At 37.5% G+C, this 26,601-nt stretch overlaps 1 protein-coding gene across 3 annotated transcripts in view; it reads right to left on the bottom strand.

Moving 5' to 3' along the window:
• Window positions 1-8,344: 8,344 nt before the first annotated feature.
• The window catches only part of xrcc1 (X-ray repair complementing defective repair in Chinese hamster cells 1), a 30,251-nt gene continuing 11,994 nt past the window's right edge, over window positions 8,345-26,601 (bottom strand). Inside the window, exons 11-18 of one of the 3 annotated variants that reach the window (XM_059339986.1) lie at window positions 20,028-20,109; window positions 19,823-19,922; window positions 14,483-14,534; window positions 11,275-11,414; window positions 10,947-11,037; window positions 10,757-10,832; window positions 9,211-9,332; window positions 8,345-8,454 (exon numbers count right to left, since the gene is read on the bottom strand). In XM_059339986.1, the coding sequence (XP_059195969.1) occupies window positions 9,225-9,332; window positions 10,757-10,832; window positions 10,947-11,037; window positions 11,275-11,414; window positions 14,483-14,534; window positions 19,823-19,922; window positions 20,028-20,109 (649 nt within the window). In that variant the 3' untranslated portion in view covers window positions 8,345-8,454; window positions 9,211-9,224. Of the gene's footprint in view, window positions 9,333-10,756; window positions 10,833-10,946; window positions 11,038-11,274; window positions 11,415-14,482; window positions 14,535-19,822; window positions 19,923-20,027; window positions 20,110-26,601 lie in introns of all 3 variants that reach the window. The other 2 variants (XM_059339988.1, XM_059339985.1) reach the window with 2 other exon arrangements.

A 26,601-nucleotide genomic window follows, 5' to 3' on the forward strand; every position in this document is an offset into this window, starting at 1 on the left:
CTGTGATGGATGACCTTTAATGATGAAATCTTTGCACAAAGAGAAAACAGAGATGTTACACCGTTTGGGGTTTTTACAGGAGTAAATGAGTCCATATGGCAAAACTGATTTCAAGACATCACACAGGAGAACTGTCACAGCTATTATAACTTGCAATAAATCATAAAAAGTCTCAGTGGCACTGGCAGAGCTTACAATCACTGATAGCTGGAGCCAGAGGGAAAGAGAAGAAGAACAAACTCTGATATAAAATAAATGATCTTCAACAATAGAGTTTAACAGGAGCAGGAACGTCGGCTGGACTGCAGATCAACACATTTACAGATGAAAAATAATGTGATTAATGTCGCTTTGATGGATTTGTCCTGATAAAAAACAATTAGGAGAAAATAAATAACGACATGGTGGAAAATATTAAAGTACATTTACTCAAGTCCTGTAGTTGACCATCATTTTGAGGTTATTGTACTAATTCCCAGTACATTTCCAGAAACTTCCCATGGGAAGTTAAGCTGGGGAATTTGGGAAATATTCCAAATCATAATTATGGAAATTTATGGAACTTAATGGGAATAAACTGGAAATTGGGGTTAATTTAAAGGAACGGTACCATATCCAAATGATAAATCTGAACATTTAGTTTTGTTATAAGCAGACATCCATGGACAATTATACAATAAAAAAAACATTTTGACTGATAGATTTGCGAGCAGAACTTTGTCAAGTTTTATTTATTTTATTGAACAATCAATTCTTTCATTGAGCTACAAAAACATGATTTTGCCCAACTACAGTCATGGAAAAAAAATATTAGACCATTGTTTTCTTCAGTTTCTTGTTCATTTTAATGCCTGGTACAACTAAATGTAATAAATATAATGATAACAACAAAAAGAGCTGATGAGAGTTTAATTTAAGAGCTGATATCTAGACATTTAACATGGTTTTATTCATAATGATTTTGGTTATTATCAAGAAAACCTTGTTAAATGTCTAGATATCAGCTCTTAAATTAAACTCTTATCAGCTATTTTTGTTATCATTATATTTGTCCAAACAAATGAACCTTTAGTTGTACCAGGCATTAAAATGAACAAGAAACTGAAGAAAACAAGGGTGGTTTTTATATATCTTAGCAAGGGCCAACCTTCATTTTTGTAAATCTAGTTTATTACCATAAATTCCCATTAATTCCAGTGGAATTTGTTTGGACAAATATAATGATAACAACAAAAATAGCTCATGAGTTTAATTTAAGAGCTGATATCTAGACATTTAACATGGTTTTCTTGATAATAACCAAAATAATTATCAGGAAAACCATGTAAAATAGCCTATAAATTGCATGTATTCCCTATTTTTTGTGTGTATTTTTAAACTTTAAAATGCTTCTCTGTTGTTTCTATAGCTCCCACATTCTAAAAAAAAACAATTACATTAGCTAAGAACACATTTTTCAAACACAAAGAATCAATAATGCTCTTGAAAATAACCAAAATCATAATCAATAAAAACATGTTAAATGTCTAGATATCAGCTCTTAAATTAAACTCTTATCAGCTATTTTTGTTGTTATCATTATATTTGTCCAAACAAATATAATTTTAGCTGTATCAGGCATTAAAATTAACAAGAAATTGAAGAAAACAAGGGTCGTCTAATACTTTTTTCCATGACTGTATATTTAAGTTGGGCAAAATATATATTAGCAAGGGCCAACCTTTATTTTTGTAAATGTAGTTTATTCCCATAAATTCCCGTTAATTCCAGTAGAAAGTTTCCAACTCTGAAAATTCCAGGAAATTTGCAACCCTTATCCTACTTAGGTGATAATAACAATATGGATTTATGGTTTGATATCACCATCATTTTGTCTGAGCCTGACACCGGCTGTTAGATACCATCTGGGTTTGTTTATTTAATGTCACCAACATGATGCTCAACAAACAGCAGGTTTTACAGACTACTATAAGACCTGGGCCCAGCTGGTTTATGGTTTCATTTTAATATTTAGTTCCCCATAAACAGTCATGGAAAAAATTATTAGACCACCCTTTTTCTTCACTTTATTGTTCATTTTAATGCCTGGTACAACTAAAGGAACATTTGTTTGGTTTTCTTGATGATTGAAACCATGTTAAATGTCTAGATATCAGCTCTTAAATCAAACTCTTATGAGCTATTTTTGTTTTTATCATTATATTTGTCCAAACAAATGTACCTTTAGTTGTACCAGACATTAAAATGAACAAGAATTAAGGAAAACAAGGGTGGTATAATCATTTTTTCCATGACTGTATGAATATTCTTAAGAACTAAAAGTTCATTGTTCTTAAAAAGGGTGTACTTGCATTACAATCCTACTCAATTATCATTATATCAGTGGCAAAAAATGGTCTTAATGTTACAATAATATTGTTTATCACAATAATTTCAAGGACAAAATATCGTTGAATAAATAAAGTGATCGTGACAGGCTTAACGCGAGCAAACTCTGAAGAAAATATCACTCTTACTCCACTTATTTCAAAGCCTTCTACATTAGTTTCACACAAAATATAATCAACAAATGACTAATAATGTTTTATTATAGGTTAAATTACAGCGCGGAAATATAAATATAGCCGCTTGGACATTAAAGAGAAGCACATAAAACATACAAATTAAGGGTCTTATCCAGTCTAATGCAAAGTGTGAAAACTGCAGAAAAGTAATTGATTCTAATTATTCGATAAAATTCAATATTCGAGCTGTCCTGATAACAGCTCCTGTGCTGGATACACTATTATTATTATTATTATTATAGAGCTCATGTGGTTCGGAGCAGCTACGTGACACATCACTGTCAGCCGCGGAGCTGCCAGTGGAAAATGTCCTTGTCAAGAGAAAAGTGTCAGAAAGAGAGAATTTAAGTAAAGTTCTGCTTCAGAGTCATTTCCACCCTGACCAGAACACAGCTCTCTGAACTGTGGTTATATTTAAAGATGAACATTGTGCTGAATGATGTCAATCTGCAGCTTTAGAACAAAATAATTACATATAATTTCCTGATCAGACGCTTCCAGAACTTTGTGCATTTTGTAAAATGGTTTCAGTGAATAACTTCAACAATTTTCTACGTCAGTTGGTGTGGTGATGCTGTGTTACTACACAGGAGTGGAGATGGAACATTAAAATCATTTCTAGATATTGACAAGTTGCTGAAATAATAAAGTATAATACCATATGTTTGGTTTGAAAATATATTCATGTAATGACAGTGAGTCTCAATAACTGGTTCTCCACCAGGGGCCGGTGCTCGTATGGTTCGTAGTTAGTTCAACTTGTGAACCAGCTCCGAACCGGTTTGCTTTTCCACAGAGAGCCACGTCATTACATCACTGCTTAGCATATACAGATGTTAGCAGTGACTGCTAACATCTGTATATGTCTCCGCCCTCTCAGCCAGTATAATAACAGCAGACTACATGTCTCTTCAACACATCTGTGCTGCTCATCTTCATCACTATGGGCGCCCAATACATTCTTATTATCACTGAATGTAAGATGTTAATGTTGGACTTTGCTGTAAGCTAATGCTAGTGGGCTAGCACTGGCCCGATAGCCCACTAGCGCGTAACAATCACATTGCAGTTAAAAAAAAATCAAATAAATGAATGACACACGTTTTAGTTGGTCCCTCTCAACGGCACTGAGTTGGTATTGGTCTTGCTAACCCGCTAACGCTTCCAGGCTATCGATCGGCCGCTAATTGTAGCACACTAGCGATAGCCTGTATCGACCCCATTGCACTTAAACAAGTAAAATAAATGAATGATACACGTTTTAGTTGGTCTCTCTCAATGGCACTGAGTTGGTCTCGGTCTTGCTAGCCCGCTAACGCTAGCATGGTATCGCTCGGCCGCTAACTTTAGCGCGCTATCTATCGGCCGCTAACGTTAGCACACTATCGATCGGCTGCTAACGTTAGCACACTAGCGATAGCCTGTATCAACCACATTGCAGTTAAACAAGTCAAATAAATGAATGATACACGTTTTAGTCGGTCTCTCTCAACGGCACAGAGTTGGTCTTGTTGGTCAGGTAGCCCCGCCCCCAGCCCCCTGACGTAACGTTCGTGGTTCAACACCAGCAAAGAGTTGGTGCTGCTGTGGAACCTGTGTGGAACCCGTTTTCCCGACCAGGAGCAGGTTATTTGGCGGTGGAAAACACAAAAACAGTTCACAACTGGGCATTGGCGGGGCACCCGGAGGTAGTGGAAAAACTCTAAATGTGGAAAAACAGTAATGGGAAGGGAAACATTTGGTGGTTTTGTTTTTTTATAGCTTGTTATGCTTTGAATTTACTGGTCTGGCCCATTGGAGATCAAATTGCACTGAATTTGGCCTCTGAACTGAACTTTGACACCACTGCATTAACCCCTTCAGAAAATGTTAATATATTACCCTTGCTGCAAAAAATGTTCACTTTTTAAAAAGTGCTATAAAATTATTATATATGAATATTTTTTTCACTTTCAATGCATTAAATCTTCTGACCAACTTCAGTCCTGACCATAACTATAAAATTAACATGCATTGCTGAAATAATTTTAACCCTTTACTGCCTTTTAGGAATGTAAACCCAAATGTTTTAAATGTTCCATCTACTACTACAGCTATTTTTGTTGTTATCATTATATTTGTCCATACAAATGTACCTTTAAAATTAAAATTAACAAGAAACTGAAGAAAACAAGGGTGGTTTAATCATTTTTTCCATGACTGTATTTTACACTGAAGTGGCCCTTTTGTTATAATGAGTTCTTCTATCTTAAGTACATTCTTGAAAATGCTTTTTTTTTCCAGGTCTACTGCACCAAATTCCCACCAAACCCTCTATTCTCCACTCCACCAACCTATCACACATAACTTAAAACACTCCTGAAAGCCCTCCGGCTGGTTTCCCTCTTTATAATTTTGCGGGAGCATGTGAACCTTTCAGCTCCCGGAGGCACAATACATCAATTGAACCTGTGATTGAACCAATTTAGTAATCGAGGTTAGACATGAGGTCAGACTTCTCCTCAATACTCCCCTGAAATTCAAATTCAGTGTGAATAACCTTTCACGGTCTTATTCCAACCACACGGTACCTGCATGATAATGTTGGCTGAGTGAGGAAGGAACCATTTTTTTGGCATTATGCCTTTGACTGAAAGAAACCGCAGTAGCTTAGAAAAAAATTACTGTAGCACAAAACTAAATATGTCAATATAGTGAGAAGCTCATGCAAACCTCTGTGGTTCTGATTGGAGGTGGTTGAGTCAAGGACAAATGTTCAGTATTCAACATCTTTAGAAACATTCCTGTTTTATTCTGCCCTACAAAGTCTGACTGCAGTAACTACGTAAAGCATGGGTCTCAAACTCGCGGCCCGCGGGCCAATTGTGGCCCTCTTGACGATATTTTGTGGCCCCCACCTTGATATGAAAGTTTTATGTGAGTTTTATATGAATGGCACTTTACCGTGTTGTGTGGAAGGTTCCTTTAATTACTTTTTTTGGTAATTTTGTGTCTTTTTAAAATAACTTTTGTCTTTTTTTTTGTAATTTTGTGTCTTTTTAAATACTTTTGTGTCTTTTTTTTTTTTTTAGTAATTTTTAGTCTTTTTTGTCATTTTGAGTCTTTTTTTTGTAATTCTGAGTCTTTCTTGGTAATTTTGTGTCTTTTTAAAATAATTCTGTGTATTTTTTGTAATTGTCTTTTTTGTAATTTGTGTCTTTATTAAAGTAATTTAGTGTTTTTTCAGTCATTTTGTGTCTTTTTTTTAGTAATTTTGAGTGTTTTTTGGTAATTTTGTGTCTTTTTAAAATAATTCTGTGTATTTTTTTGTAATTTTGTGTCATTTTTAAAGTAATTTAGTGTTTGTTCGGTCATTTTGTGTCCTTTTTTTTTGGTCATTTTGTGTATTTATAAAGTAATTTTTAAAGCAAAATTGAAATCTTTGGACTTTAATTAAACATTTTTAATTATAACTCAATTTTGCCCTAAAAACGTAGTTACTGCATTTATTGGTAGGGCTGTATTGTCTTTCAACATTGAATCGAATCAGATTTAATGAGCAACAAAGTACAGGTACTTACAAAACCATTTATTGAATTAGAAATATTTTTTGCATTAATATTCACCCCCTGCGAGTCAGAACTGCAGGGAGAAATCAAGAATAAAGAAGTGAAATCTCATCATCAGCGTCTTTGAAGATTACAACCACAGAGTGGAACAATGTTTGGCTATCTTAGCAGTCGGCCAAGGTCACAGTGAGATTCACAGGAGACATAAAAATGCAAAGAGCGAAGAGTAAATCTGACTGGAAGCCATCAAGGTGACAAGAATAAGGTGGAAACTGGGCTGTTTGAACAAAGTCGACTTGTCAAACGGGACGATTTGAAAGCAGCCCCATCCTCTCTGCCCTCCTGACGACAGATATGCATTTAAATGAAATATGACACCGTCGTGTCAGGATGATGCCGTTAGCTGCTGGGAGATTTTACTGCTTCTGGAAGACCTAAATGGATTTCACCTTGCTCTCTCCCTTTTTATGAAAAGCAAATCAGTGCCTGGTACGAGGTTACAAGAAGTGGTGCTAACATGCAGTTAGTTGCTGTGTGAATTTAAATCACACACGAAGAAGAACACTTACAGGTGCATCTCATGTTTTCATTATCTCTACGCCAGAATCATCAAAATTACAAGAAAAACAGGCTTGAAATATTTCACTCTATGCGTAATGACTCTGTATAATGTATGAGTTTCACTTTCTGAAATAATTGACAAAACATATTGAACCTTTTCATGATATTCTAATTTTTCTGAGATGTACCTGTGTAAAAAAACGACACAAAATGACCAAAAAGACACAAAATGACCAAAATGGATGCAAAAATGACCAAAAAAAGACACAAAATGACTAAAAAAAGACATAAACTTACCGAAAGAGACACAAAATACCAACTGTGGACTCACATATTCAACTTCTGATCAATATTCTCATTTTATAATGAGACACTGAGTTTTGTGTTTTCATTATCTCTAAGCCAGAATCATCAAAATTACAAGAAAAACAGGCTTGAAATATTTCACTCTACGTGTAATGACTCTGTATAATGTATGAGTTTCACTTTCTGAAATAATTGACAAAACATATTGAACCTTTTCATGATATTCTAATTTTTTGAGATGTACCTGTATATGACTCAATACTTGGCTGGGGCTGTTTGACTTGAGCTACTGGAAATTGGAAATCGGAAATTTTTCATCATATTCTAATTTATTGAGATGATCCTGTAAACCAGGGGTCTCAAACTCAAACTACCTGGGGGCCGCTGGAGGCAGTATCAAAATGACCAAAAAAAGACACAAAATTACTTAAAAAAGACACAAAATGACAGAAAAAACACTAAATTACTTTATAAAGACACAAAATTACCAAAAAAAATACAAAATTACAAAAAAATACACAAAATGACAAAGAAAATACACAAAATTACCAAAAGACACAAAATTATTTTTTTTAAAAAGACACAAACTGACAGAAAAAAGACACAGAATTACCACAAAAGGCACAAAATTACTTTAAAAAGACACAAAATGACCAAAAAAGACATAAAATGACCAAAAAGACAAAATGACAAAAAAAAAATCCACAAAATGACAAAAAAAGACACAAAATTACAAAAAAATACACATAATTACCAAAATACACAAAATTATTTTAAAAAAGACACAAAATGACAGAAAAAAGACAGAATTAACACAAAAGGCACAACATTTTTAAAAAAGACAAAAATAAATTTAAAAAAAGACACAAAATTACAAAAAAAAGTAATTAAAGGGACCTTCCACACACAACACGGTAAAGTGCCATTCATATAAAACTCACATTAAACTTTCATATCAAGGTGGGGGCCACAAAATATCATCACGAGGGCCACAAGTGGCCCGCGGGCCGCGAGTTTGAAACCCCTGCTGTAAACGTTCTGATTGGTTCTACATTAAAAACACATCTGAACCTTTCCATCTTGCCTGCAGTTTCTCCACCCCGCCCCTCTCCAACATCCACATTCCAGCTTTCTAATCCCCTTGACTGACGAGCAGAGGACCCGGTGGCTCCGCGGGGCGAAACAAACAAAAAAAAAGGACAAGAAGTATATTAGAGAGGAGGAAAAAGGTGCTCGAGATGAGAGAAGGAATGAAAAGGAAGAGAGTGCCACTTGAGCTGCAAACACAGAAAGGACGGCAGAAAGAAGATGAGAGCAGCTAAGAGCCAAGACAGTCGGGTGAATAAAAATGAGAACCACAAAACCTTTAATTAAAAACCTATTTTTTATTTAAACAAAATTATTAAGCAAGCAGACGGTAAAGCCCGACATCTTCTCGTGTCTTAAGCATTCTTTTCTTCTTCTTTTTTGTAAATCTGGAGAGACAAATCACTGTTTTTGCATCGTTTTGAGTCTGTCAGGCGATCTGTCCGTCTCTTGTCATATTAACTCATGAATAAAAACCAAACCACAAACTCAGATTTATCACACTTTAACATCAACACACAAAAAAGCATCACTTTCCAATTTGTTTCATAGAATAAAAAGGAGAAAAGACAAACAATCCAACACATTTTGATCTGTAAAATTTACGTGTTTTTTTTTTTGCATTTTTCTGAAATAAATGGCACATTCCACCTGACTTTGGGCTGGTCTCTTAATGGTCTGCCCGCTTACATAAGTCAGAGTTTTATCAGAGCCGCTGGCTGTCAGGGCAGAGTGATAACTAATATCCAGACGGAGCCTGAGGTAGCCGAGGAGGAAGAGAAGAATCCAAACAATCCTGAATCAGAGAGATCGAGCTTTGTGACGGAGCGGCCGGCGATGATGAAGATAACACTTTTTCTGTCCAAATAAAAAGCTAATAAAAAAGCTAAACCTTATCCTACTATAAACCTTTAACAGACACCATATAAAAAAGACATTTTCCCACCTTGGCTGTGTTGAAAAACACCTGAGGACTGAAGAAACATTTCATGAAAGGGAAGTATAAAGGCATTAATGAACTGTATTCGATTTATTGCTTTTATGTAATTTGATCTGGAAAAGAAAAAGAATGTGTCTATGGCTTTCCCCCATTGGTCGGGATGTGAAGTGTGAGTGTGTCTGTGCACACCTCGGTGTGTACATACAGCATACAGAGTGTTCAGGGGACGACAGAGTAGGGCTGGTAGGGCAGCAGCTTCTGGCGATCGTTGATTGCATAAATCCATGCAGGTTTGACAAAGTTCAGATTGCTGTTGTCCATCAGCGCCTGAGATCAGAGGGAGAGAAGAGCAGGCGAGTCATCGAGTGTAGCACAGGAACAAAAGCAGAAAAAAACTCCAAGCCATTCAGTGCTTTTACATGCACAGTTTAATCGAGCTATGCTTAAAAATCGATTATGGCGTCTAATCGGACTTCTGTCCAACTGAGCAAACTGAATAACTGACGAGAACGTGTCCTCCTCCTCAACACTGTGTGGCGATATGCATCATTTCAGCAGGTTAAAATGGCGCCCTTTCTGTTGACCTCAGTTTGACACTAATTTGACCTGCTAATGCGACCGGCTAATTCGACCTGCTAATGCGACCGGCTAATTCGACCTGCTAATGCGACCTGCTAATGCGACCGACTAATTCGACCTGCTAATGTGACCTGCTAATGCGACCTGCTAATGCGACCGACTAATTCGACCTGCTAACGCGACCGGCTAATGCGACCTGCTAATGCGACCGGTTAATTCGACCTGCTAATGCGACCTGCTAATGCGACCGACTAATTCGACCGGCTAATGCGACCTGCTAATGCGACCTGCTAATGCGGCCGGTTAATTCGACCTGCTAATGCGACCGGCTAATTCGACCTGCTAATGTGACCTGCTAATGCGACCGGTTAATTCGACCTGCTAATGCGACCGACTAATTCGACCTGCTAATGCGACCGGCTAATGTGACCTGCTAATGCCACCTGCTAATGTTTCTTGGATGTTTTTGTTCCAGGGTCATATGCCAGCGTTGTCATACTTGCCGGCGAAAATCAGTCGGACTAACACGTTTACATGCACTTCAGTTGTCCAGTTATAGTCAGATTAAGGCAATAATTTAATTTTTTAAGTGTTATGTAAACGTACTGACTGATATCAGAATGTTGCCACAAGAATTTTTTCTGAGGTAACAAATCAGGTGAGAAGTCGTCTCATTTTGCATTGAGATAGATAGGACCGGAGAGAATCAGATCAGAATCATTTTAATATTCCCTAGAGGGAAATTGCCTTTGTTACAAAGACTCCAATGCGAAAATATTAAGAATTATGAGATAAGAGTGCTTTGGCGACCTCCATTAGTGACCCCTGTTAGAATTTTTCGAAGGAATGCAGCTTAAGGCACCTCCAGGAGGTTGCCGCCTGTGTTGAACAGAAGCTAAAGAACATCTGAACAGAGAGAAATTCTCTCTCTCAATCCATTCATTTCATACAGGAAACTGAATGTGCACAGCAGGAAAATGTTCTCAAAGCCACAGAGGAAAAGAACAAACACATTTCTTCACACTTCTTAGCCATTTTCTATTATGCAGCATCAAACCTTGGCAAACTTTAAACACACATTTGCTTAGGTATGATCAAATAAAAGGCATCGAAGCAAACTTGGAACCTTGAGAAGAGTTTTTCAGAGAGAAAGAAGTAAGGCCTCAACTCACGTCTTCAAAGGAGTCGTGCCAGCCTTCACTGGTCACCACAAACTGCACCTTCTCCGTCATGTAGTCCTCAATCAGTCTGAAGCAAAAAGACAAAATTCTGTTTTTATACAAACACTTAACTGCAGAGATTTTGACAGTGAATTCCCACGGTGTTGTAAAGTTATCATGTACTTCTAGAAGACTTTCTCACCCGTTAAAGGCAACGATGTATCTCAGCAGGAGGCGTCTCTCGTTGTTGGGGAATTTACCGTAGAGGAAAAAGTGCTTTCCTTTCAGGTAGTCTGGCAGGAATGAGAAAACGGTTAAGAGAAAGGAGCAAAGAGTGCAACTGATCACTACACAACATGTAGGAGGAGTAATTACAGGTGCTCTTTGATAAAGGTGAGAAAGGAGCAAAGAGTTCCTGAAACCATCCAATTACTTTCTGTCTGTGTTTGCAGCGTTCGACAGGTGCTGCAGGAAGCTGAAGAGGCAGAAGAGACAGGAGGACATGGAGATAAGAACAGAGAGAGACAGACCTGGTAGATCAGGGATGGGGTGGTCCTCTTCCGCCTCGGCGTCTGTGTTTTCATCTGTCGACCCGCCGTATGGATCCTCCTGTTTCACCGGCTTCCCTCCTGCTGCTGCCGCTTTCTTCTGTCTGCTCTCATTCTCCACCCTGTTACCAGGACAGGATCATTTTTGAGCTACATGGTTCCCAAAAGAAGGAACACGTCGACTCGCCTTTTTATTTCTGGTCTTGACCGAGCACTTATTCTAATGGCGGTGACAGTTACATTCTCAGGGACATACAGAACTCACTTTAATGGAGAAAATGGCAAGAAGAAAAGTACAAAAGTAGCTCTTTTAAAGACACTAGTGCTACAGTCATGATATCTACACTTATTTCATGGGTTTTCTTGATAATCATTTTGGTTATTATCAAGAAAACCATGGAAAAAGTCTTGATATCACCACTATATCCATCATCATCATCATCATCATCCACTACAGGGGTGGTCAACCTGTGGCTCCAGAGCCTCATGTGGCTCTTTAGGCCACCTGCAGGGGCTCCCCGTGGCTGAGTCAAAAAAAAATGATATACATATTTTTACATTAACCCATTGAGGCCTAAAATGCCTGTAAAACCTCTGGGCGATTTTAAAATAAGCCCCTAAAACCTGAAGTTTTTCTGGAAATTCAACAGAAGTGTCAACGCTTCTACTAAATAATAGATTTTTCAGCCTCTGTAGCAGATAGAAATTAAATTCAAAAAGTATTTGAGAGCTTATACAAATACTACAAAACAACGTATCCGCTTTCCAGGCTTCAATGGGTTAAAATGTTAATTTATCAATGGTGTAGACCAAAAGCTATTTGTATTCTTCAATCGTAAAACTGTATAGCCTTTTTACAGCATATAAAAAAAGACATTTAAGTCAACTAAAATGTGTTTCATAGCTTAAGAAAGTCTCGGGCCGGCGCCTTAACTTTTAAGTTTTGCCAACTTTGAGTTTAGTTTTGAGTTCCCCGAGATAGACTAGTTTTCAAAATCATATTAATAAATGCTCAATATGTCTATTAATAATGTTGGTAGGCTAATTTAGAGTTATTAGGCTGTTTAATTTTCATTTTAGGCTCAATATAAGGTTTGCAGCTCCATTCCGCGATTTTCTCTCTTTTTTTTGGCCAACAGTGGCTCTTTAGTGGTAAAAGTTGCCCACCCCTGATCCACTATATCTGTCTAATACTTACCATATTACGTTAAAAAAAACATATGATGCTTATATAATATGATGCACAAAGTATCTGACATGTGAAATATGTTTTGCCATTAATGCATCAATAGCTATAATCCAATTATATTGTTTTTTTATGATAAAAACTACAATCATTATCAAGAAAACCATGGAAAATGTCTAGATATCAGCTCTTAAATTAAACGTTTATGAGCTAGTTTTGTTGTTATCATTATATTTTTTCCAAACAAATGTACCTTTAGCCGTACCAGGCATTAATATGAACAAGAAATTTAAGAAAACGAGGGTGGTCTAATAATGTTTTCCATGACTGTAGGTCAAGCTAACCTCTTTCTACGCAAGAAAAGCTTTAAGTGCACTTGATTGCTCTTCGTTTAGTGAAAATGACTCATAACGGCTTCAACACAAGTTCCCACATCATCTGCAGCCATTTAGGTTGTTTTGGAAAATTGGCTCACAGTGCTCTTCTTTATGGTCTTCATATTAAACGTGCTCTATTTTAGATAAACGCTGTGATGGCCCGGCATAAAATATTAAAACATTTTGTCTGGTTCCCAGGCAATCCATAAAAGTGTTGTTTGTCTTTGTCTCAGTGAGCTTTTATTTTTTGGAGATTATAAAAAGGGAAAATCAATTGAAAACAAACTAAGCCGTGTTAATAGATTTTTTTTGTCAATGGGAGGAATCGGAACAATTTGCAAACAAATACTGACATAAAATATTACTTATTTACTATTCGAACCGTGACAGAGCAACATTAGCATTCAACACAGTTTTGTTTCTGCCCATTTGACAAATGTAAGTTCAATTTTTGCATTCTCATTTTGGTTTTATTTTAGTCTCCATCAACTACTGAGGGAATAATCTGGCTCTTTTACAGCTAAATGCTCCACTTTGTTTATCAGCCTGTCTAAAACTCTGTGTTGTAGCATACAAGGAGACTTTAAAGGGTTTCCTTGCTAGAAAAAAACGCTACTCAAAGCTCACAGCGCTGCAACTTAAGAAAACACAAGCAAATTGAGAAAACATCTAAGTCAATTTGACAACACAACAGAAGTGTTTCCAGAGGACACTTAAAAGTGATGCACACGTCTGGACACTTTTGATATATTATCACGTTATTTCAAGAAAATGATAGAGAGACAATAGAGATTTCACATTATAATGTTGTAACAATTGATAGCATGCTAATGTAAGCGGCCGATCATAGCGTGCTAACATTAGCGGCCGATCGATAGCATGCTAACGTTAGCGGCCGATCGATAGCGTGCTGATGTTAGCGGCCGATCGATAGCATGCTAACGTTAGCGGCCGATCGATAGCGTGCTAACGTTAGCGGCCGATTGACAGCGTGCTAACGTTAGCGGCCGATCAATAGCGTGCTAACGTTAGCAGCCGATTGACAGCATGCTAACGTTAGCGGCCGATCATACCTTGCAAACGTTAGCCAGCAATCTGTAGCGTGCTAGCTTTAGCTGGCTAGCAAGACCAAGACCAACTAAAATGTGTATCATTCATTTATTTGATTTGTTTAACTGCAATGTGATTGATATGAGCTAGTGGGCTAACGCTATATGTTATAACATGAAAATATCATCGTCGTGAAATAACGTGATAATATCACAAGCGTGTCCAGACGTGTGCATCACTTTTAAGTGTCCTCTGGAAACACTTCTGTTGTGTTGTGGTCTTTGCAGCTCGTTTTCTAAATGCTGCATTTGTGTTGTCAAATTGACGAAGATGTTTTCTCAATTTGCTTGTGTTTTGTGTATTTGTATGTGTTTTCTTAAGTTGCAGCGCTGTGAGCTCTCAGGGCCACCGTACTTTTGAAACAAAAGGTCAACTAAAGTCAAAGTGGATTACTGATTTTCAAATGAAGTGAGGTTTTGTTTTTACTAGTGCAGCAACAAGAGCGCAAATATCAAGTCAACAAATTTAATTACACCACAGAGCATACTCGTCCACGTCAATCATTTGAGTTGTTTACCTCTGCAGCTCGTCCTCCGTGTCCACCGCAGACTCATCATCACCACCACCTCCTGTGAAATAAAAAGTGTTTATTTCTTAATACGGTACAATTAACCTTAAAAGCCGCCAAATCTAATGGTAGAGAAATGCCTTACAGAAAATTAACTGTGTGATAATTATATTTATAGTTTTACTAAGTTCACTGACAACACAAGGTTGTTGCAGCATATTTTCTTGTACTTTCAACTACCATCACTGCACTCTGGCCCCCAATCTTAACACCAATTATCTATCCGACTAAAATGAAAGGAGTTTGTTGACTATCAATTGTCTTTTTAATTTTTTCAGCATTCAGTGTCAAGTGTGAGCCCTTGAGATCTACAGCCATGGGAAAAAAATAATAGACCACCATTGTTTTCTTCAATTTATTGTTCATTTTAATGCCTGGTACAACTGAAGGTACATTTGTTTGGACAAATATAATGACAAGCTCTTGAGAGTTTAATTTAAGAGCTGATATCTAGACATTTTCCATGGTTTTCTTGATAATGATTTTGGTTATTATTAATAAAACCATATAAAATGTCCAGACATCAGCTCTTAAAATAAACTCTTATGAGCTATTTTTGTTGTTATCATTATATTTGTCCAAACAAATCAAACCTTCAGTTGTACCAGGCATTAAAATGAACAAGAAATTAAAGAAAACAATGGTGGTCGCTGGGTACGGCTCAGTGTCCGACCGTAGCTCGAGATAAAGAAAGAAAGACGGGAGATTGTAGAAATTTTAACTTTTAGAATGAACACTTTTGCTCTGGGAAATAGCCTGATCCCAAACATCTAGCTGTAAGCAAATGATGCATATACTATAGCACTACTAATGGATGCAGCTATGTCATGGTAGGTGCATTGCTCTGAACCCAAGCAAGCAGAGTGCCGAGGGTGAAGTGGTTTCGTTTCATAGAGCGCTTCTTGAGAAAGCAATAGATCTGTTCCCTTTTGAAAGAGTTCAGTCTTGTATACAGTACAGGCCAAAAGTTTGGACACACCTTCTCATTCAATGTTTTTCCTTTATTTTCATGACTATTTACATTGTAAATTCATCAAAACTATTAATGAACACATATGGAATTATGTACTTAACAAAAAAGTGTGAAATCACTGAAAACATGTCTTATATTCTAGTAAGCAAAGGGTGGTTACTTTGAGGAATCTAAAATACAAGACATGTTTTCAGTTATTTCACACTTTTTTTGTTAAGTACATAATTCCACATGTGTTCATTCATAGTTTTGATGACTTCAGTGAGAATCTACAATGTAAATAGTCATGAAAATAAAGAAAACGCATTGAATGAGATGGGTGTGTACAAACTTTTGGCCTGTACTGTACATGTTTTCTAACAAAAAGACAATCTGTAATTTCCATTGTGACCAGCAGAAAGAAAAAAAACCCAGAATCACACACACTCACATATCAGCAGTTCGAAGGACGTAACCTTATTGACAACACTTTCCATTACCATACAACGTGTCCCGTTGAGGAGGAAGAGAGAAGCTTGTCTAATTGAAATGCCGCCTCCCAGTGTGTGTGTGTGTGTGTGTGTCTGGTGGGTCATTGTTTGTTGTGTCGCCTCACTGATGCACTCGGCCACTTTACTTCTGGCCTCGCATTAACATAGAAATGAGAATCATGCACAAGTCCCTTCACAGAGATTGCATCCTGCGTACGTTGCTGCTTCGCCCTCAAACTGGATGTACAGCGTGTGTTCCTCCAAGAGCTCCATGGAGGTGATCCCTTTGTCTAATCCCTGGGCCCTCACATTGTCCCCCTGCCCCTCTTCATTTGTTCAAACCTCTTCAGCTCCAGTGCTACCCTCTCCGCCTCCTTAGTTACAATGAATCACAGCATCATGACTCACAGCCACTTACAATTCAGCCTGTTAAATATATATGTATGTATGTATTGGGTGACACAAAGATTCATACTAAGATTAAGATTCCCTTATTGGTCCCACAATGGGGGAACTCAAACTATGCATGGTCTCGGACCAAATGACATGCTTGATCTGCTCCGTCTCTATGAAGCATCCAGACCCCTTAAGTCACCTGGAACCGGCTTGTTGCTCGTCCCAAGAACAAGAACTAAGCGAGGTGAGGCAGCTTTCAGTTACAGTGGCTTGCAAAAGTATTTATCCCCCTTGGAATTTTCACCCTTTTGAAGAATTTGCAATCATTTAAAGCTCAGAACATTATTAAGGACACACACCATCCTGTTTGAATTGTTGCCCTCAGGCAGAAGGTACAGATCACTCAACACAAGGACTAACAGACTCAAACACAGCTTTTATCCAACTGCAATAACCCTCAATACTGAAAAAAAACGATAATATTGGCACTGCATTCACATTGATGGCTCAACACACTTGAGATATGTTCTGTACTGTTGTTGTCTCGACTGTGTGTTCATGCTGTTTGTTTGTTTTTTTCCTGTGTGACTATGCATGTTTGTCTGGGTGTGTTTATGTGTTTGTCTAAACTGGGTATTTTGAATTGTACATATTTTTCTTTTTATATTTATATTGTTATAGACTCTTAAATGTTGCACTTACTGGAGAGCACTTTGAATTTCGTTGTACATGTGACAATGACAAATAAAGACCTATTCTACCTATTCTTAAAAAACCCTCTTTAATATCAAAGTGAAACTAACTAACTGTTACACTGTCACAGTAGGATAAAGATTCTATTATACAGTATCTCTGAATGTGAAAAATGTTATGTGAGGTGTTTGCTCTCATTTAGCTCTTAAAGTGCACAAGATTGCTTGACTTATTTATTAAAATGCCAATAGTTTGTTTTTGCAACAATCATAAATGCAATTTATACAACCACAATACCAAAAACTCCACTATAAACTAAAGGAAATAATAAAGGAAATACACTTTTAAAACATATTTGGAAGGTTAATGTTTACATCTGTGAAACTGTCTGCATCACTTTAGATCAACTGATTTTTTTAGGGTGACAACGTCATTAATAAAACATTTTAAACTTAATTCAAAATCCTCAATAAAAGCTTTTAATGTATTATTAAAAAAAAAAAAAAAATACAAAAATTGGCACAACCCTAATATTGACTGCGTTTTGGTTTCATTTACGGAGTTTCACCGAGGGCGGGGCTTTGTGTGTGTGTGTGTGTGTGTGTGTGTGTGTCGAGATCACCAAAATTGTGTGGAAAAATACATTTCTGCTCAAACGTTTATATGAATCCATGCAATATGTGTCTCAGTTAACATATTATAAAAACCTTTAGTGGTTCAGTGAGTATGGCAAGGCTTAAGTATTATATTAATAAGTGGAACATCTGAGGAAAAATAGCACTTTTTTTCCTTCGCCCCCTGTACCGAGTCCTTTTGTGTCTGGATCTTATTTGTTCGTACTGACTGCACTTGAGATATATTATTTCTATACCTGCTTTCATTTGAGTGTTTACAGAATAGAGACTAAAGTTGTACTTTGAAGTTCACTTTTAGTTTGAAAAAATGCACCAAAGCAAATAAGCTGACCTACGTGAGTTACAAGAAAATAGTTCGTTTTTACTTTTAACAGACAGGACCATTTAAGTTTGTGTACTTTATCTTTCTTTGTTTGCCCCTTTCAATTTGAAATGCATCCAAACTTGTAGTGCCCCTTTGATCTTGGCAATCATTCTTCTATTTCCTGTGTCTCGCCTGTTCATCGAGGCCCAATGCCAAACTCTTTTCGACTTGCTTTACTTTCCGTTTGTGCGCCTCTCTCAGATTAACTTTGGCTACAAGTCAATTGAAAAAACAACTTTGTAAGGCTTATAGCCACTTTTCAGAACTATAATGTGCTTTTTCTTTTATCTGTTTGAGGTCATTGATGTTGACTGAACCAAACATTAGCCAGTCCAATTACATTACATCACAGTGGGACATTATTAACACAACATATAAACACCTTCTAATGCACAACATGGGTCAAAAATGACCCACATTCATTCCCCATGTTATTTAATGCTGCTGTGTGTTTGAATATCTTTTTTAAGAATTTTTGTATTATTACATCAAGTTCACACACATGGGTCAAAAATGACCGTGTGCATTAGAAGCGTAGTGATACAAAAAGTGATACACTGAATTAACCATTTGAGTATCTGTGTAACTATGTTTGTCTTATTTTGAAGGTTTAACTTTAAAAGAGTTGTTAGAACCACCAGATTACATTGGAAAATCACATATTTTAACTTTTGAGACTTATTAGAGCCACCAAATGATAATTTCCATTGGAAAAACACCAATTTAACAAAACAGGATAGTTAATATTTGTGTCTTCTTTGTCAGGTTTTAAATTGGTGACAACATATAAACACCTTCTAATGCACAACATGGGTCAAAAATCACCTTGTGCATTAGAAACGTAGTGATAAAAAAAGGGGTTTTATTGAAAAAATAAGAAATGAAAATAAAAAAATAGGATGTATATGACGATCAAAAACAATTTATTTGAGGAAAACCTGCAATACTGAATGATTAATTTATTGCAAAGATATAGGCTACGTTTACACGAGGACGGTCTGAACAGAAGACGCAAAAGTGGCGTTGCGTCTTCACTTTTTATTCCTCGTTTAGACGAGCGCTTTCGGGAGGAAATCTGCTGCATACGGTGACGCAAAAGTGTGTGAAATGTGATTGTATGCAGCCAGGCGGCATCACTTAAAGCGATAAGAGCATCTTTGGGCATGCAGAAGTTTTCACGCCACACATTTTCATCAGCTACTCCTTCCACAAAGTTCTCCTCCATCACTAGATCTCCCAGGTCTCGTTCACAGCCGTCTGGCTCCTCCGACGAATTGCTGCATCCAGAATGTGATGGAGGTAATTCCAGATCCTTCTCTGTTCACTAATACTATCTCTACATATCCTGTACATTTGGTGGAAAGACTCCTGTAAGTTTATTAGAGCTGCCAGAGCAGCTTGAAGGTCCCACCATGGAAATAATCCCACGTTTGTTTATTTTCCTGTACTGGAGCATGTATGTGACGTAAACACGTATGTGACGTAAACACATACGTGACGTGAGCAGATCAGATCAGAGTTTTGTGTCTTGTCAGTGTAGACGACACGCTACGGAGGAGAGGATTTAACTTTTCCACTTTGGAGGGTGGTTTCAGATTTTTGCATCTTTAAGCCCCAAAAACGCCGTCACCGTCTAAACGAAAGGCACTTCCGATAAAATATTTTGTCGTTTTTACCCACGAGCGTCCTCGTGAAAACTCAGTCGGGTCACTTTAGACCATGTTGTGCATCAAAGGGTTAAAGTAGTTTGACTCAAACCTGGTTCGTCCACATCAGTGGAGCCACCGTACTCGTCGTCTTCAGTCCGCTTCTCTGGCGTCTTTTTGGGCGTCACTTGTCTCTGCTGCTTCTGTGGCGTCTGCAAAAAAACAAACAGGTCTTATGACTGACTGACAGGTAGAAACTGATAAAGGATTACTCATTTGACAGTTTTGTATAGACTCCTTTTAAAAAACAAATCCACCTTTGTGTTCATTTCCTCTTCACTCTGCTCGTCCACTTCCATTTCACTCTCCGAGCTCGACTCGGCTCCATCCATCAAATACCTGCAGGAAGACAAAGAGCGGGTGAACAAAATGTGTCAGGATGATTAAAGGCCAGAGGGAAAGGAACGCCTGCACAATATATCTCGCTAGCAATCAGCTTTACTTGTACAACGATTTAAATGGCAGCGGGCCATTGTCGGGCAATTGTGAAACGACAGCAAGGTTCAGAGTGAAGGTAACATTTTTCACAGGATGTCAAGTGTCCTGATGTTTAAAACATCACCATTGGCTGTATATATAATATACTTTGAAGTTGGCCAGCTGGAAGACAAGTCTAATTAACTGCAGGAAGAGGAAAACAAACTCAAATACAGGAGGCAGCATGCTTGGTGCAGGGGCATTTAGGGTGTGTTGAACTCTACTTTTCCTGGTTAAAATAGCACAAAATCTGAGCTCACGGGGCAAAAGGGTTTTATTTAGTCTCCTCATTAATCATCGATGTGTTTGGGAGTAAAATTAATAAAAACAGGACAAACTTTGCACCGACAGGTGTTTAGGGAGGGAGGAGTGAAGAGCCCGCAACCTTCCAACGTACCATGGAGCGGCATGAATAAACACTTATCTATCTATCTATAAAAGCAAGAAGCCTCTGTGTGTGTGTGTGTGTGTGTGTGTCTAGTTCATGAATGGCACTTTACCGTGTTGTGCGTGGAAGGTCGCTTTATTTACTTTTTTTGGTAATTTTGTGTCCTTTTTAAATAATTTGTGTCTTTTTTCGTCATTTTGTGTCTTTTTTGGTAATTCTGTGTCTTTTCTTGGGTCATTTTGTGTTGTTTTTTATTATTTTGTGTCTTTTTTGGTGATTATGTGTCTTTTTTTGGTCATTTTGTTTCTTTTTTAAGTAATTTAGTGTCTTTGTTTAGTGTTTTTTCAGTCATTTTGTGTCATTTTTTGTAATTTTGTGTCTTTTTTGGTCATTTTGTGTCTTTTCTCGTGGAATTTTTAATCGATCTGTGGTTTTTTTAATCTATTTTAACTTTATCTATGACTGATCGGATTCCAGCTCAGATAAGCTTCTGAGCAGCACTGGAGACACCAGGTAACTCTTCCCTAAACGTACCTCTTCACAGTTTTCCAACTACGACTATATGATGGAATAGTGGCATTAGAATGTGTGAGAGGCACCAAATTTGGGCTTTAATGGAAAAAAATTGATAATATCCAGTGGGAAACACTGTGGGACTTTAAACTAGAACGCATTTAGATGTAAGAAGAAGCACCTTGGGGACACAATCCAATCCTTCAAAGTTGCCAATTTAATCATAATTAAAACAATCAGAAACTCCAGACCTGCATCCAAATAAACAGAGTGACAATAGAACGGATTGACTTCTTTGTCCTGCAGCTGCAGCAATAGCTGAATCTATTGAGGTTTTTGTGAGAAATACCAACAAACAAACAACAACTGGAGTGCAAACATCAGCCTCCTCTGAAGATAATTAAACAACTGAATAAAATCTGAAAGAAGACAAAAACGAATTTCACAAAAGAGTCACGGAGAGGATGCTGTTAGCAGAGGGATAATGGCGCCATCTGTAATGATCTCTGCAAAGGTTAAGAGTGCGCGGGGAGAAATAAAAAACCAAATGCTCCAAATGTGAGAAAGGCTTCCAGTGAGGATGTGACATTTCTCTGCACCCTCTTCATATTTCCCCTCAAGCCACCATGAAGCCACCTGGACATTATCAGCTTCAGAGTGTACTAAGGTTCTAATTATTTCCGTTCACACGGTTGGGAGACATTTTACTGACCTATGCTTACTTGTTTCATAAAACTCAGCTCCCAGGAAATTGGAAAATGAAAAAGGAGACTGTGGTCAATGGGTGAAATGCAGAATCTGTTGGTAATAAGTGTTGTTGCCTCCAAAGCAGAAAATGATGCTCTTTTCACAGAGAACTGGAGAGAAAGGTTGTTTGTAAGAGTGGGTAACAAACAAGTCATACTCGAGCTAAAAACACTTTGGTAATTTGTTTTATAATGTGAAGATGATAAGAAAAATAACTGCCTTGGGTCTCTCTGCTCAAATATAAAAATGGTGTTTGTTTGGAAGCTCTTTTTCACTACTGATGAGTCAAATGCACTTATCTGGAGCTCAATAGATTTAATAATGGACAGAAATGCAGGTTGTAAAAACTCCAAAAATATGTTGGTTCTAGCTTCTCCTATGGGAGTATTTGCTGCTTTTCTCTGTTTTATATGACTGTAGGTTTGTGACTGTTGGTTGAGTAAAACTAGAGCCCGATATCTAGCCATTTTCCATGGTTTTATTGATAATAACCAAAATCATTATCAAGAAAACCATGTTAAAGGTCTAGATATCAGTTCTTAAATTAAACTCTTATCAGCTATTTTTGTTGTTATCATTATATTTGTCCAAACAAATGTACCTTTAGTTGTAACAGGCATTAAAATGAACAAGAAACTGAAGACTACAGTGGTCTAATAATTTTTTCCATGTATATCAGTTGACAGAAATGATCGATATTGGTGGTCTGATATGTGCCATGATGAAAACCTTTTTTTTATATATATAATGCAGAAAATGTTGCTTGGCGTCATCTAGAAATGGTGTTAGGTATTCATTTTTTAAATATTTTTATAGCAATTGACTGACACTGAACAGTAATGATGATTATTGAGCTATTACTTTAATAATATTTAACATTGGTGTACATTATAGGCTGGTTTCCATGAGGTACTTTTCCCTCCAGTGAGCCACTACGGGTGTGGCTTGGGAGAGAGGATCCGCCCAACTTCACTGGTTAGCGGCTCAAAAAGTTCCTGCCTCAGGTAGGTACTGAGCGGTGATGATTCATTGTCAGACTGGTGCAGACTGGACTCTGAGGGGTTAACACCTCCTGCTCTGACTGCAGCTGGGAGAGACTGCTGCAGGAGGACTGGGCCGCTTGTGAGTGCTTTGGGACGGCACCTGCTACTCGTTAAGAAGAGTAGGAACGAGTCTCCAAAAGTCTCCAATAACACCAGAAAAAGTCGCTGGATTTGTCGCGAGTTGCTTTTTTGAAAAAGAGTCACTAAAAGGGTCTGAATAGTTGCTAAATATAGAAACAAAGTTGCTAAGTTGGCAACATTCAAACCCCGTTGGTTAGCCGCTACAAACTACTACCTGTATGGGAACAGAGGTCGAGGGGAACTAACTAGTGGGCGGAGCCAAAAGACTCAGCCGCTTTCCAAAAAGTACTCAGAAAGTACTCGTCGGAACACGCCTTATAAAAATAAATAGGAATTAAAAAAAGTCTTATGTTTGAGAAAGTAGCTCTCTGGGTACATTTTCACAGTCGAGAAAAATTGGTGCAGAATCCACATAAAAAAGGTCTATTTTCATTCAAGCTAAAAAAAATTTAGTATATCTGCCACCGTATCGGTTATCGATGAATTCCCCCATCTAAAATCAGTATCGACATTGGTCTCAGAAACCCCAAATCAGTCTAATAAAACAAGATATCTGAAAGTGTCACATTGGGCTTTGGAAACCAATTTACTGACAATTCTGAACTAAACCATTTATCAATTTTATCAGGAAATAATCTTTATTATTCTATTCAATCATGAATATTAATAATGAGCTGCAGCCTGACACTGGATGCCTCAGACTAGAACTTATAGGTGACAGTTTGTTTGTTGTAGATTAATCACGGCTGATGACTCGGCTCCAACATGCAATACAATTTTCCAATTTCCAAAGATGTTGCAACAGAGCCTTGGTTTTAATGAGAAATGTCTTTAATAATTCACCTCTATTGTGATGGGATGTCGAGTGTTTTCTGCTCTCCTCTCTCTCTCTCTCTCTCTCTCTCTGTCCATCTCTGGATCCTCACCGATTGGATAATTATTATGGAGAATGCATTTCTGGGGGCGCTTAGCTGATGTCACAAGCTCTTTAATAAAAACACTAGACGGTACGTATGCGTGGCAGGAGGAGCGGGAGCTGCGTGTTTGCCTCCAGATGCTCGGTGACAAAGTGTCTGCGTCCATGATGGAGGAACAGTTTGAGAGTGTGCGTGTTTGTTTGGGCACTTGTCATCATCAAAGTAAGTGGTCCCTTTAATTACCCATAGCAGATGCAGCTTTTAAATAAAGGATACATCATCAAAGCTGCACACTCCACTGCACAATAGCAGTGCTGGACAGGGGAATGGATTATTAGAGCGACAAGAGAAAAGAGATGGGGGGGAGGGATCTCCAACACAATCAGAAATATTCTGCTAAAGGCGAGCACGAGGGAGAAGGAAGACAGTGAACTTCTCATTTCAATGCACTTTTGAAGATCTTGTAATGATCAGATTTCATAAAACCACAAGGTCCATGTGCATCAGACTCTTTTTCTATGCCTCATATGTACACTGTTGCTGTGCAAAACACAATCCCATCACAACCACTTTTCAAACATCGGTAAAAATTGGTAAAAATCCGAACCAAAGACACGGTTGCATACGCCGTTTGGTAGCCGCAAGCTAACATTAGCTAACAATTTAAGTTTGTTTTAATCACAAACAGCTAAACTGTGACTAACAATCTGATTTACGTCCTGTCACTAAACACATGCAGCTTTCAAAATAAGAGCACAGTGTGTTAACAGAATCCACCACAGAATTGACAAGAAGACTGTTAAAATAACATGCCTTAAATAAAACATACAAAAAACTATTATTCTATTGAATGGACTTTTGAAGATCTTAAAATGATCAGATTTCATAAAACCACAAGGTCCGTGTGCATCAGACTCTTTTTGTATGCTTCATATGTACACTGTTGCTGTGCAAAACACAATCCCATCACAACCACTTTTCAAACATCGGTAAAAATTGATTGCTGTGTCTTATCACCCGTCTTATCCTGCTGGAACTGAATAGCCATTGAAATGACAGTCACATTAAAATAACTAGTTCCAGCCAAATGAAGCCACACTAACAAGTCTGTGAAAGCTCCCGATGTGACTGCAACCTGACAACTGTCTTTTTATTGTCAATATTTCATCTGATGATTTGATTCCTTTTGTCCTTTGGAAATGAAAACAACAACAACAACAACAAAGATGACATCTGACAACTTTCAAGTTTGTTTTTTTGTCAACCAACCAACCATAAGAAAAAACAAAATATTCTATTGACAAAGAAAAACAGATAATCTTCACATTTCAGAAGCTGGAATCAGTGAATGTTAAAAAATAAATACTTTCAAGTTATCCGGGCCGTCAGAAATCCGAACCAAACACACGGTTGCATGCGCCGTTCGGTAGCCGCGAGCTAACTATAGCTAACATGTACATAGTGTTCTCCCGGGGGGAGGATGCACTTTTGAAGATCTTATAATGAAATCAGACTCTTTTTCTATGCCTCATATGTACACTGTTGCTGTGCAAAACACAATCCCATCACAACCACTTACAAACCTTGGTAAAAATTGATTGCTGTGTCTTATCACCCGTCTTATCCTGCTGGAATCAGTGAATGTTAAAAAATAAATACTATCAAGTTAACCGGGCCGTCAGAAATCCGAACCAAACACAAGGTTTCATACGCCGTTCGGTAGCTGCGAGCTAACATTAGCTAACAATTGAAGTTGTTTCAATCACAAAATCACTAAACTGTGAATAACGGTCTGAATTACGTCCTGTCACTAAACACAACAGTAGAATAACAAAGATTCTACGTCACGGCATCGCCCGACTGTGAAAAATGTACAAAATGTTTTCCCGGGTGGGCATGCACATTGGAAAATATGTGGTCTTATTATAATATGTTATAATATGTGTCGTTATTAAAATAACTAGCTCCAGCCAAATGAAGCCACACTAACAAGTCTGTGAAAGCTCCCGATGTGGCTCCAACCTGACAACCGTCTTTTTATTGTCAATATTTCATCTGATGATTTGATTCCTTTTGTCCTTTTGAAATGAAAAACAAAAAACAAAAATGACATCTGACAATTTCAAATTCCTTGTTTTGTCATCCAACCATCCAAAAACCAAAAAAAAATTCTTTAACGATTGAATGAGACACAGAATAACAGAAAATCTTCACATTTCAGAGGCTAGAATCAGTGAATATTTGACATTTTTGCTTGATAAAGACGAATACATGCCCTCAGTCTGACAAAAAATGAACAAGTAAAGGGTTGAGTTTGAGGCCATATCTATCTATCTATCTATCTGTCCATCTAATTGTGATTTTAGTGAGAGCAGTTCAATGAAATCAAGACAAGCATTTCTCTACACCTTATTCTTGTTTAAAAATCATTCACACTATAGAAAGTTATGGAGATCAATAAAAAGGTGACCTTGTGGTGTTGAAGGCCACGCAATGAAAACTTGGGTGCACCTAAAACATTTTTTGAAAAAGTTAAGCGCCCCAGTGCAACCAATGCAGAAAGTGAGTCTGGAGCCCTGCATACAGCTCAACACAAGTACAGAACCATTCCAATTAATTTGGACCTTCAGCTGCCCAAGATAAGTATTCTGCTCTACATTATTTA

This window comes from Centropristis striata, chromosome 8 (assembly GCF_030273125.1).
Source record: "Centropristis striata isolate RG_2023a ecotype Rhode Island chromosome 8, C.striata_1.0, whole genome shotgun sequence".
NCBI classification, from domain to species: Eukaryota; Metazoa; Chordata; class Actinopteri; order Perciformes; family Serranidae; genus Centropristis; species Centropristis striata.